Genomic DNA, 13160 nt, shown 5'->3' with positions numbered 1-13160 from the left:
AGAGGAAGAACGGGAGATTACAGGAGAGAGGAAGAACGGAGATTACAGGAGAGAGGAAGAACGGGAGATTACAGGAGAGAGGAAGAACGGGAGATTACAGGAGAGAGGAAGAACGGGAGATTATAGGAGAGAGGAAGAACGGGAGATTACAGGAGAGGAGGAACGGGAGATTACAGGAGAGAGGAAGAACGGGAGATTACAGGAGAGAGGAAGAACGGGAGATTACAGGAGAGAGGAAGAACGGGAGATTACAGGAGAGAGGAAGAACGGAGATTACAGGAGAGGAAGAACGGGAGATTACAGGAGAGGAAGAACGGGAGATTACAGGAGAGAGGAAGAACGGAGATTACAGGAGAGGAAGAACGGGAGATTATAGGAGAGAGGAAGAACGCGAGATTATAGGAGAGAGGAAGAACGCGAGATTATAGGAGAGAGGAAGAACGCGAGATTATAGGAGAGAGGAAGAACGCGAGATTATAGGAGAGAGGAAGAACGGGAGATTATAGGAGAGAGGAAGAACGGGAAATTATAGGAGAGAGGAAGAACGGGAGATTACAGGAGAGGAAGAACGCAAGATTATAGGAGAGAGGAAGAACGGGAGATTACAGGAGAGGAAGAATGCAAGATTATAGGAGAGAGGAAGAACGGGAGATTATAGGAGAGAGGAAGAACGGGAGAGTACAGGAGAGAGGAATAATGGGAGATTACAGGAGAGAGGAACAATGGGAGATTACAGTGGGGATATTCTTGTTTATCGTATCTCTCCTGTCTCTTGTTATTTGCCTTTTTTGTGTCTTTGTTTTTCCCCTCCGTTTGGACCTGGTATATGAAGCGTTGGCCGTGATTTGTTATTCCGGTGCAGTTTCCCATTGCATCACCTCTGCGGTCAGTGTTTCTTTTCTCCCATGTTGTACTTTGGTGCACGACTGTGTACTGAGTATATACTAGGTTTATTGCTTGTGTTGTAGGTGTTTTTACTGTTGTCTCAGCAGATAATCTCCTGTCCTGTGATCTTCATGTCCCAATATAAAATGTGTAACCTTCATGGTGCCTTTTCCATGTCTCGTTATGTGGTAGAGGCGCTCGGGCCCTGTAGGCTGGAGGGCCCGGGTGCTCTTCATGCCCAGGTCCTTGCGTTCTTGGTTCTGTGTTGGGTCTCGCAGCCTCTTCGTTGCCCTTTAGACTGTTTCCTCTTTGTCCTGGTGATCAGTGTCTCTGCATGCACAACCTTTCATTTCCTTATTATCCCCCTTCACCCACATTCACCTCCTCTGATATTATCCGATACTTTGCACTTCTATTATCCTTAGTTCCATGTTTCTTAGCCATGAGTGACCTATGGCCGGCGTCCTCTCCTCCTCTCAGACGCTTGGCCTCCCTGTGCTAATCCACATGAACTGCTCGGAGGGTTGCTGAACCGCAAGACCGTTGCACTTGCCAGGAAATGTAGCTGAGGTATCGAGGCTTCAATTACTACAGAACCAAAAGCAACCACATACTGGACACTGCCCATCAGGGGTACACAGGGGCAAATCAGGGGGACACGTGGATGAATCAGTAGTGGGGCTGAGGGCAGCTCAGTGGTACATGGGGCAGAGGGCGGCTCAGGAGTATACAGGGGGTGAAGGCCAGATGACGGGTACACAGTGGCAGAGGACGGCTCAGGGGTATACGGGGTGAATCAAGGGTACATGAGGGTGAAGAGCGGATGAGTGGTACACAAGGGCAGAGAACGGCTCAGGGGTACATGGGAGCAAATCGGGTACATGGAAGAAGAGGATGGCTCAGGGGGACGAATCAAGGGTACAAGGGGGCAGATGAGCAGTACACAAAGGCAGAGGATGGCTCAGGGATACATGGGGTGAAGGGCGGAGGAGCAGTACACAGGTACAGAGGATGGCTCAACACTAGGATGAATCGGGGTACACAAGGACGGCTCAGGAGTACCCGGGGTGAAGGGGCGAATTAGCGGAACCCAAGGGCAGTGGACAGCTCGGGTACACAGACACGGATGAGTGGTACACAGAGGGCAGCTCAGGGGTACACAGGTGTCAAAGGCGGATGAGTGGTACACAAGTGCAGAGGACAGCTCAGGGGTACAAAGGGATGAGTCGGGTACACAGGGCAGAGGGCGGCTCAGGGGTACACAGGGGTGAAGGGAAGATGAGTGGTACACGGGGCAGAGGATGGCTCTGGGGTACATGGGGATGAGTAAAGTACACGGAGCAGAGGACAAATTGGGGTACCAGGATTGAACGGCGGATGAGCGGTACACAACGGCAGAGGAAGGCTCAGGGGTACATGGGGATGAATCGGATACACTTGGGCTGAGGATGGCTCAGGGGTACATGGGTAATAGGACAGCTCAGGGGTACGAATAAGAGGTACACGAGTAAAGGGAGGATGAGCGGTATACAGGGGAAGAGGATGGCCCGGGGTACATGAGGACGAATCAGGGGTATACGGGGGCAGAGAGCTGCTACGGAGTATACGGGTGAAGAGAATGGCTCAGGGGTACATGGGGGCATAGGGTGACCCAGGGGTACCCCAGGCTATACTGTATTATGTGATCATTAGTTTTAGGATGTCTAGTGTTTGGGGATCTCTCCAGGCTATGCAATATGAGGTGGTCAGTGGTTGTAGGTTCTCGGTGATGGGGTGCTTCAGGGTGTGCTGTAATGAGATGATCATTGTTTGGGGTCTCACTAGGCTGTGCTGTATGAGGTGGTCCTTAGTTATAGGGTCACCAGTCATAACCCTAACCCTAATCCTAATCATAGAATGTTAGAGTTGAAGGAACCTCAAGGGTCATCATGTCAAACCCTCTGCCAAATGTTGAACTCTCTCCAGGGTGTGCTATATGAGATGGCTGGTGTTAGTAGTGTCTCCATTGTTGGCAGTCTGTCCAGGTTGTGCTATATGAGGTGGTCGTTGTTTGTAGGCTCCTCAGTGATGGGGTGCTTCAGGCTGTGCTGTATCAGGTGATCAGTGGTTGAGGTCTCCCCAAGCTGTACTGTATTAGGTGGTCATTGGTTTTAGGTTCTCCAGTGTTGAGGTCCCACCAGACTGTGCTGTATAAGGTCGTCCTTGGTTGGCGTCTCCCCAGGCTGTACTGTATTAGGTGATCATTGGTTTCCAGTGTTGGGGTCTCTCATCGCTGTGCTATATGAGGTGGTCATTGGTTCTAGGTTCCTCAGTGATGGGGTGCTTCGGGCTGTGCTGTTTGAGGTGATCGGTGGTTGTGGTCTCCCCAAGCTGCACTGTATTACGTGATCATTGGTGTTAGGTTCTCTAGTGTTGGGGTCCCACCAGACTGTGCTGTATAAGGTCTTTATTGGTTGGCATCTCTCCAGGCTATACTGTATTAGGTGATCATTGGTCTCCAGTGTTGGGGTCTCTCCACGCTGTACTATATGAGGTGGTCATTGATTGTAGGTTCCTCAGTGATGGGGTGCTTCAGGCTGTGCTGTATGAGGTGATCAGTGGCTGAGGTCTCCCCAAGCTGTATTCTATTAGGTGGTCATTGGTTTTAGGGTCACCAGTGTTGGGGTCTCCCAAGTTGTGCTATCATTGGATCATCCCCAGTGTGACGACACAGTATTTTATCTTAATAAAGCAGATGTCTAGTTTCAGTAAGGCAGGAGCACATGAGCCTTATAGATATTTTTGGGAAAGCCAGGATTTGGACCCACCGGTCACCTGGCTCCATGGAGAAGTTTGGAGAAGCCAGATTGTGACCCTCCGGTCACATGGCCTTGTACCTCAATGGACTGTCATCTTCCTAAGCTTGTTGTTACCGCCTCTCTGTGCGTTCCACTGGTGGGGTAATTGGCCCTGGAAGCTCTGAAGTAACAGCTGCTCTTATCCTGGCGAAGTCAGCGAAAGGGTGAGATTCTGTCATGTGCACCATCTTGGATATTTTGCTGAGACTGTTCTATGTGGTTTTTGCCTGTTTTGAGGTTCAATAAAGTATTGCCACACTGTTTTTACACTCACCTTGTGTTGTCTGCATAGTATTACACCTATGGTAAAAAGAGAAGGGGCATTCGGTGGGATGTGCCCTGGCTGATGCGGTTTCAGACTAGCGGACCAGAGCACCTGCTGACCCCTGTGTCTCCACATCCAGGCTCTGCTATAGGAGGTCATCAGTGACTCTAGTGTCTCCAGTGTTGGGGTTCTCTAGGCTGTGTTATATGAGGTGAACGGTGATTGGGGTCTCCTCAAGCTGTACTGTATGAGGTGGTCACTGGTTGTGGGGTCTCCAGTGTTGGGGTCCTCCAGGCTGTGCTGTATGTGGTGGACGTTGATTGTAGTGTTTGGTTGGAGACAGGCACAATAGGCAGGAAGGGTTGGGGGAGGGCGGTGGGGGACCCTGTTGTCTAGCATGTGGCAGGCTCCTTTATCCGGTGCTGGCCGTGGGACAATAGAACATTCCTGGAATATTAACATCTTCTGGCATCTTGAAATAAAACTTCAAGTAATGATGAGATGAAGGATCCTGGAGGCAAAGTGCTTAACCCCATCCCTGCCAGGCGGCTGGTACATGGGCGTTTAGATGGGTGCTGTGGGCTTACTTTTGGCTGTATACAGCTTTCCAGTCATCTTCATCTGTATGGTATCGGAGAATTTACTGGACACAACAGCTCTGCACTGGCCTCAACTATCGAAACCACTGCAACCCCGAGCTGACTGCCTGCACATAGCCGCCAACAGTAGTCAATGAGTTAATGAGATCCTGGATGATTACGACTTCTAAATACAGGAAGGAAAGGACAATATAAGAGAATGATGTAGATTCCCAGTAGATATCTCCTGATAGGAGTTAACAAATTACCACTGTCCGGTCATTGGGGAGTCCTGTCCATTTGTCGGGGAGTTCCTGTCCATTTGTCGGGGAGTCCTGTCTGGTGGTCGGGGAGTCCTGTCTGGTGGTCGGGGAGTCCTGTCTGGTGGTCGGGGAGTCCTGTCTGGTGGTCGGGGAGTCTTGTCCGATGGTCGGGGAGTCTTGTCGGATGGTTGGGGAGTCCTGGAGCCCAGCCTGGTGGTCGGGGATTCTTCTCTGGCCTTCACGAGTCTTTTCTGGTCAAGGTGGTGATAGCCGCATCATTTTGGGGTACAGAGATAAGAAATGAAAACAAAAACTCCAATGAGTACTGAGTCATGGCTCATGTTGATCTGCTTTTCATCTATCTCCTGAACGTGTCGTATACAGTATATACAGTACAGACCAAAAGTTTGGACACATCTTCTCATTCAGAGTCTTCTTTTGAAAAAATCCCCAACAGTGTCACCAGCAAAGCACCCCCACACCATCACAACTCCTCCATACTTCATGGTGGGAACCAGGCATGTAGAGTCCATCCGTTCACCTTTTCTGCGTCGCACAAAGACACGGTGGTTAGAACCAAAGATCTCAAATTTGGACTCATCAGACCAAAGCACAGATTTCCACTGGTCTAATGTCCATTCCTTGTGTTCTTTAGCCCAAACAAGTGTCTTCTACTTGTTGCTTGTCCTTAGCCGTGGTTTCCTAGCAGCTATTTTACCATGAAGGCCTGCTGCACAAAGTCTCCTCTTAACAGTTGGTGTAGAGATGTGTCTGCTGCTAGAACTCTGTGTGGTATTGACGGGTCTCTAATCTGAGCTGCTGTTAACCTGCGATTTCTGAGGCTGGTGACTCGGATGAACTTATCCTCCGCAGCAGAGGTGACTCTTGGTCTTCCTTTCCTGGGGCGGTCCTCATGTGAGCCAGTTTCTTTGTAGCGCTTGATGGTTTTTGCCACTGCACTTGGGGACACTTTCAAAGTTTTCCCAATTTTTCGAACTGACTGACCTTCATTTCTTAAAGTAATGATGGCCACTCGTTTTTCTTTACTCAGCTGCTTTTTTCTTGCCATAATACAAATTCTAACAGTCTATTCAGTAGGACTTATAGCTGTGTATCCACCAGACTTCTGCACAACACAACTGATGGTCCCAACCCCATTTATAAGGCAAGAAATCCGACTTATTAAACCTGACAGGGCGCACCTGTGAAGTGAAGACCATTTCCGGTGACTACCTCTTGAAGCTCATCAAGAGAATGCCAAGAGTGTGCAAAGCAGAAATCAAAGCAAAAGGTGGCTACTTTGAAGAACCTAGAATATAAGACATATTTTCAGTTGTTTCACACTTTTTTGTTAATTATATAATTCCACATTTGGTAATTCATTGTTCTGATGCCTTCAGAGTGAATCTACAATTTTCATAGTCATGAAAATAAAGAAAACGCTTTGAATGAGAAGGTGTGTCCAAACTTTTGGTCTGTACTGTAGGTCACCATGGTCATGGCACCATGTCACTGGACGCATTCACATCTCAATGTTTTTCCCTCTAGGGCTGTTTTCACTTATGAGAAGAAATGGAGCTTAAAGCTGCTGGACTCTGGAGGTGAGAAGCAGAAGACTCATTTGTTTGTCGCTTTCCTATAATTATCATATCATTTACCCAATTGTTTGCTGGGTTTAATGGATCTAGTTGAATATTTGCCCCGTCACACATAGCGACGCACCAGCAATCCCGACAACGATACGACCTGGTCAGGATCGCTGGTGAGCTGTCAAACAGGCCGATCTCAGCAGCGATCAGGACAGCGACACGCGGGGAACAAGCGATGCGCGTCGCTTAGTTACCCACTGTGTACCTTAGTTACCAGCGCGCTGGTGACCAAGGTACACATCGGGTTACTAAGCGGCGCGCGGCACTTAGAAACCCGATGTTTACCTTAGTTACCAGCTCGCTGATCGCTGGTCTGACGCCTATCCCACACAGCGATGCGTGCTGGCCAGCGGGAGACCAGCGATCAAAAAAATGTCCAGGCCATTCCAGGACGATCAGCGATACCGGCAGGGGGGCGGTCTCTGGTAAGTGTCACACACCGCGATCTCCGCAAAACTTGTGACTCAGCAGCGATCTCGCTAGCGAGAACGCTATGTGTGACAGGGGCTTAAGAGTTGTACCACCAATGGCTCCAAGCATAGACTGTGTAATAATACAATGGTGACACCTCATGAACCACTGGTGGTGGGTCACAGAAATGCTGGAGGACTGTACATCTGCAGGTTTGGAGAGCTGATTTGGCACAGCAATACCGAAGGACTTGACATCTCTGTGGGTATGTAGGGGTCCTGTGGAACAGAAATGCCAAAGCACTGATTGTCTTCAAATATGGAGAGCTCGTCCGGCACAGCAATGACGGAGGACTGAACGTCTGCTGGTATGGAGGGCTCCTCTAGCAGAGCAATGACGGAGGACTGAACGTCTGCTGGTATGGAGGGCTCCTCTAGCAGAGCAATGACGGAGGACTGAATGTCTGCTGGTATGGAGGGTTCCTCTAACAGAGCAATGACGGAGGACTGAATGTCTGCTGGTAAGGAGGGTTCCTCTAGCAGAGCAATGATGGAGGACTGAACGTCTGCTGGTATGGAGGGCTTCTCTAGCAGAGCAATGACGGAGGACTGAATGTCTGCTGGTATGGAGGGTTCCTCTAGCAGAGCAATGACTGAGGACTGAATGTCTGCTGGTATGGAGGGCTCCTCTAGCAGAACAATGACTGAGGACTGAATGTCTGCTGGTATGGAGGGCTCCTCTAGCAGAACAATGACTGAGGACTGAACGTCTGCTGGTATGGAGGGTTCCTCTAACAGAGCAATGACGGAGGACTGAACGTCTGCTGGTATGGAGGGCTTCTCTAGCAGAGCAATGACTGAGGACTGAATGCTGGTATGAAGGGCTCCTCTAGCAGAGCAATGACGGAGGACTGTACGTCTGCTGGTATGGAGGGCTCCTCTAGCAGAGCAATGACTGAGGACTGAATGTCTGCTGGTATGGAGGGTTCCTCTAGCAGAGCAATGACGGAGGACTGAACGTCTGCTGGTACGGAGGGCTTCTCTAGCAGAGCAATGACTGAGGATTGAATGTCTGCTGGTATGGAGAGCTCCTCTAGCAGAGCAATGACGGAGGACTGAATGTCTGCTGGTATGGAGGGCTTCTCTAGCAGAGCAATGACTGAGGACTGAACGTCTGCTGCTATGGAGGGCTTCTCTAACAGAGCAATGACGGAGGACTGAATGTCTGCTGGTATGGAGGGCTTCTCTAGCAGAGCAATGACGGATGACTGAACGTCTGCTGGTTTGGAGGGTTTCTCTAATACAGCAATGACGGAGGACTGAACGTCTGCTGGTATGGAGGGCTTCTCTAGCAGAGCAATGACGGAGGACTGAATGCTGGTATGGAGGGCTCCTCTAGCAGAGCAATGACTGAGGACTGAATGTCTGCTGGTATGGAGGGCTTCTCTAGCAGAGCAATGACTGAGGACTGAATGCTGGTATGGAGGGTTCCTCTAGCAGAGCAATGACGGAGGACTGAACGTCTGCTGGTATGGAGGGCTTCAATAGCAGAGCAATGACTGAGGACTGAATGTCTGCTGGTATGGAGGGCTTCTCTAACAGAGCAATGACTGAGGACTGAATGTCTGCTGGTATGGAGGGCTCCTCTAACAGAGCAATGACTGAGGACTGAACATCTGCTGGTATGGAGGGCTTCTCTAGCAGAGAAATGATGGAGGACTGAAAGTCGTCAAGCTGGTATGGAGGGCTCCTCTAGCAGAGAAATGATGGAGGACTGAACGTCGTCAAGCTGGTATGGAGGGCTCCTCTAGCAGAGCAATGACTGAGGACTGAACATCTACTGGTATGTAGGGCTCCTCTAGCAGAGCAATGATGGAGGACTGAACGTCTGCTGGTATGGAGGGCTCCTCTAGCAGAGCAATGACGGAGGACTGAACGTCTGCTGGTATGGAGGGCTCCTCTAGCAGAGCAATGACGGAGGACTGAATGTCTGCTGGTATGGAGGGTTCCTCTAACAGAGCAATGACGGAGGACTGAATGTCTGCTGGTAAGGAGGGTTCCTCTAGCAGAGCAATGATGGAGGACTGAACGTCTGCTGGTATGGAGGGCTTCTCTGGCAGAGCAATGACTGAGGACTGAATGTCTGCTGGTATGGAGGGCTCCTCTAGCAGAACAATGACTGAGGACTGAACGTCTGCTGGTATGGAGGGTTCCTCTAACAGAGCAATGACGGAGGACTGAACGTCTGCTGGTATGGAGGGCTTCTCTAGCAGAGCAATGACTGAGGACTGAATGCTGGTATGAAGGGCTCCTCTAGCAGAGCAATGACGGAGGACTGTACGTCTGCTGGTATGGAGGGCTCCTCTAGCAGAGCAATGACTGAGGACTGAATGTCTGCTGGTATGGAGGGTTCCTCTAGCAGAGCAATGACGGAGGACTGAACGTCTGCTGGTACGGAGGGCTTCTCTAGCAGAGCAATGACTGAGGATTGAATGTCTGCTGGTATGGAGAGCTCCTCTAGCAGAGCAATGACGGAGGACTGAATGTCTGCTGGTATGGAGGGCTTCTCTAGCAGAGCAATGACTGAGGACTGAACGTCTGCTGCTATGGAGGGCTTCTCTAACAGAGCAATGACGGAGGACTGAATGTCTGCTGGTATGGAGGGCTTCTCTAGCAGAGCAATGACGGATGACTGAACGTCTGCTGGTTTGGAGGGTTTCTCTAATACAGCAATGACGGAGGACTGAACGTCTGCTGGTATGGAGGGCTTCTCTAGCAGAGCAATGACGGAGGACTGAATGCTGGTATGGAGGGCTCCTCTAGCAGAGCAATGACGGAGGACTGTATGTCTGCTGGTATGGAGGGCTCCTCTAGCAGAGCAATGACTGAGGACTGAATGTCTGCTGGTATGGAGGGCTTCTCTAGCAGAGCAATGACTGAGGACTGAATGCTGGTATGGAGGGTTCCTCTAGCAGAGCAATGACGGAGGACTGAACGTCTGCTGGTATGGAGGGCTTCAATAGCAGAGCAATGACTGAGGACTGAATGTCTGCTGGTATGGAGGGCTTCTCTAACAGAGCAATGACTGAGGACTGAATGTCTGCTGGTATGGAGGGCTCCTCTAACAGAGCAATGACTGAGGACTGAACATCTGCTGGTATGGAGGGCTTCTCTAGCAGAGCAATGACTGAGGACTGAACGTCTGCTGGTATGGAGGGCTTCTCTAACAGAGCAATGACGGAGGACTGAACGTCTGCTGGTATGGAGGGCTTCTCTAGCAGAGCAATGACGGATGACTGAACGTCTGCTGGTTTGGAGGGTTTCTCTAATACAGCAATGACGGAGGACTGAGCGTCTGCTGGTATGGAGGGCTTCTCTAGCAGAGCAATGACTGAGGACTGAATGCTGGTATGGAGGGCTCCTCTAGCAGAGCAATGACTGAGGACTGAATGCTGGTATGGAGGGCTCCTCTAGCAGAGCAATGACGGAGGACTGAATGCTGGTATGGAGGGCTCCTCTAGCAGAGCAATGACGGAGGACTGAACGTCTGCTGGTATGGAGGGCTCCTCTAGCAGAGCAATGACTGAGGACTGAATGCTGGTATGGAGGGCTCCTCTAGCAGAGCAATGACGGAGGACTGAACGTCTGCTGGTATGGAGGGCTCCTCTAGCAGAGCAATGACTGAGGACTGAACGTCTGCTGGTATGGAGGGCTCCTCTAGCAGAGCAATGACTGAGGACTGAATGTCTGCTGGTATGGAGGGCTTCTCTAGCAGAGCAATGACTGAGGACTGAATGCTGGTATGGAGGGTTCCTCTAGCAGAGCAATGATGGAGGACTGAACGTCTGCTGGTATGGAGGGCTTCTCTAGCAGAGCAATGACTGAGGACTGAATGTCTGCTGGTATGGAGGGCTTCTCTAACAGAGCAATGACTGAGGACTGAACGTCTGCTGGTATGGAGGGCTCCTCTAACAGAGCAATGACTGAGGACTGAAAATCTACTGGTATGTAGGGCTCCTCTTGCAGAGAAATGATGGAGGACTGAACGTCGTCAAGCTGGTATGTAGGGCTTCCTCTAGCAGAGCAATGACTGAGGACTGAACATCTACTGGTATGTAGGGCTCCTCTAGCAGAGCAATGATGGAGGACTGAACGTCTGCTGGTATGGAGGGCTTCTCTAGCAGAGCAATGACTGAGGACTGAATGTCTGCTGGTATGGAGGGTTCCTCTAGCAGAGCAATGACTGAGGACTGAATGTCTGCTGGTATGTAGGGCTCCTCTAGCAGAGCAATGACTGAGGACTGAACGTCTGCTGGTATGGAGGGTTCCTCTAGCAGAGCAATGACGGAGGACTGAACGTCTGCTGGTATGGAGGGCTTCTCTAGCAGAGCAATGACTGAGGACTGAATGTCTGCTGGTATGGAGGGCTTCTCTAACAGAGCAATGACTGAGAACTGAACGTCTGCTGGTATGGAGGGCTCCTCTAACAGTGCAACGACTGAGGACTGAACATCTGCTGGTAAGGAGGGTTCCTCTAGCAGAGCAATGACTGAGGACTGAACGTCTGCTGGTATGGAGGGCTTCTCTAGCAGAGCAATGACTGAGGACTGAATGTCTACTGGTATGTAGGGCTCCTCTAGCAGAGCAATGATGGAGGACTGAGCGTCTGCTGATATGGAGGGCTTCTCTAGCAGAGCAATGACGGAGGACTGAACATCTGCTGGTAAGGAGGGTTCCTCTAACAGAACAATGACGGTGGACTGAACGTCTGCTGGTATGTAGGGTTCCTATAGCAGAGCAATGACGGAGGACTGAACGTCTGCTGGTATGGAGGGCACCTCTAGCAGAGCAATGACGGAGGACTGAACGTCTGCTGGTATGGAGGGCTCCTCTAGCAGAGCAATGACGAAGGACTGAATGTCTGCTGGTATGGAGGGCTTCTCTAGCAGAGCAATGACTGAGGACTGAATGCTGGTATGGAGGGCTCCTCTAGCAGAGCAATGACTGAGGACTGAATGCTGGTATGGAGGGCTTCTCTAACAGAGCAATGACGGAGGACTGAATGTCTGCTGGTATGAAGGGCTTCTCTAGCAGAGCAATGACTGAGGACTGAACGTCTACTGGTATGTAGGGCTCCTCTAGCAGAGCAATGATGGAGGACTGAGCGTCTGCTGGTATGGAGGGCTCCTCTAGCAGAGCAATGACTGAGGACTGAATGCTGGTATGGAGGGCTTCTCTAACAGAGCAATGACGGAGGACTGAATGTCTGCTGGTATGGAGGGCTTCTCTAGCAGAGCAATGACTGAGGACTGAACGTCTGCTGGTATGGAGGGCTTCTCTAGCAGAGCAATGACGGAGGACTGAACGTCTGCTGGTATGGAGGGTTTCTCTAACACAGCAATGACGGAGGACTGAACGTCTGCTGGTATGGAGGGCTTCTCTAGCAGAGCAATGACTGAGGACTGAATGCTGGTATGGAGGGCTTCTCTAGCAGAGCAATGACGGAGGACTGAACGTCTGCTGGTATGGAGTGTTCCTCTAGCAGAGCAATGACGGAGGACTGAACGTCTGCTGGTATGGAGGGCTTCTCTAGCAGAGCAAGGACTGAGGACTGAACGTCTGCTGGTATGGAGGGCACCTCTTGCAGAGCAATGACGGAGGACTGAACGTCTGCTGGTATGGAGGGCTCCTCTAGCAGAGCAATGACGGAGGACTGAATGTCTGCTGGTATGGAGAGCTCCTCTAGCAGAGCAATGACGGAGGACTGAACGTCTGCTGGTATGGAGGGCTTCTCTAGCAGAGCAATGACTGAGGACTGATCGTCTGCTGGTATGGAGGGCTTCTCTAACACAGCAATGACGGAGGACTGAATGTCTGCTGGTATGGAGGGCTCCTCTAACACAGCAATGACGGAGGACTGAACGTCTGCTGGTATGGAGGGCTTTTCTAGCAGAGCAATGACTGAGGACTGAACGTCTGCTGGTATGGAGGGCTTCTCTAACAGAGCAATGACTGAGGACTGAACGTCTGCTGGTATGGAGGACTTCTCTAACAGAGCAATGACTGAGAACTGAACATCTACTGGTATGGAGGGCTCCTCTAGCAGAGCAGTGATGGAGGAGTGAACGTCTGTTGGTATGGAGGGCTTCTCTAGCAGAGCAATGACTGAGGACTGAACATCTGCTGGTATGGAGGGCTCCTCTAACAAAGCAATGACGGAGGACTGAATGTCTGCTGGTATGGAGGGCTTCTCTAGCAGAGCAATGATGGAGG

The 13160-nt window shown here is 50.7% G+C and overlaps 1 protein-coding gene across 5 annotated transcripts in view; it reads left to right on the top strand.

Annotated features, from left to right (window-relative positions):
- LOC141075683 (uncharacterized) overlaps positions 1-13160 on the top strand; it is a 95476-nt gene that overhangs the window by 30979 nt on the left and 51337 nt on the right. For all 5 annotated transcript variants that reach the window (XR_012227317.1, XR_012227320.1, XR_012227318.1 and 2 more), the window contains exon 2: positions 6377-6429. Coding sequence is in view for 1 of the 5 variants with exons in the window: in XM_073562791.1 (XP_073418892.1) it covers positions 6377-6429 (53 nt within the window). In the remaining 4 variants the exon portion in view is untranslated. The remainder of the gene's footprint in view (positions 1-6376; positions 6430-13160) is intronic.

Source organism: Dendrobates tinctorius, unplaced genomic scaffold (assembly GCF_039654945.1).
Source record: "Dendrobates tinctorius isolate UK_male_01 unplaced genomic scaffold, ASM3965494v1 ptg000367l, whole genome shotgun sequence".
NCBI classification, from domain to species: domain Eukaryota; kingdom Metazoa; phylum Chordata; class Amphibia; order Anura; family Dendrobatidae; genus Dendrobates; species Dendrobates tinctorius.
Note: the sequence above shows the minus strand (reverse complement) of the source record. Positions and strands in the feature narration are given on the sequence as shown.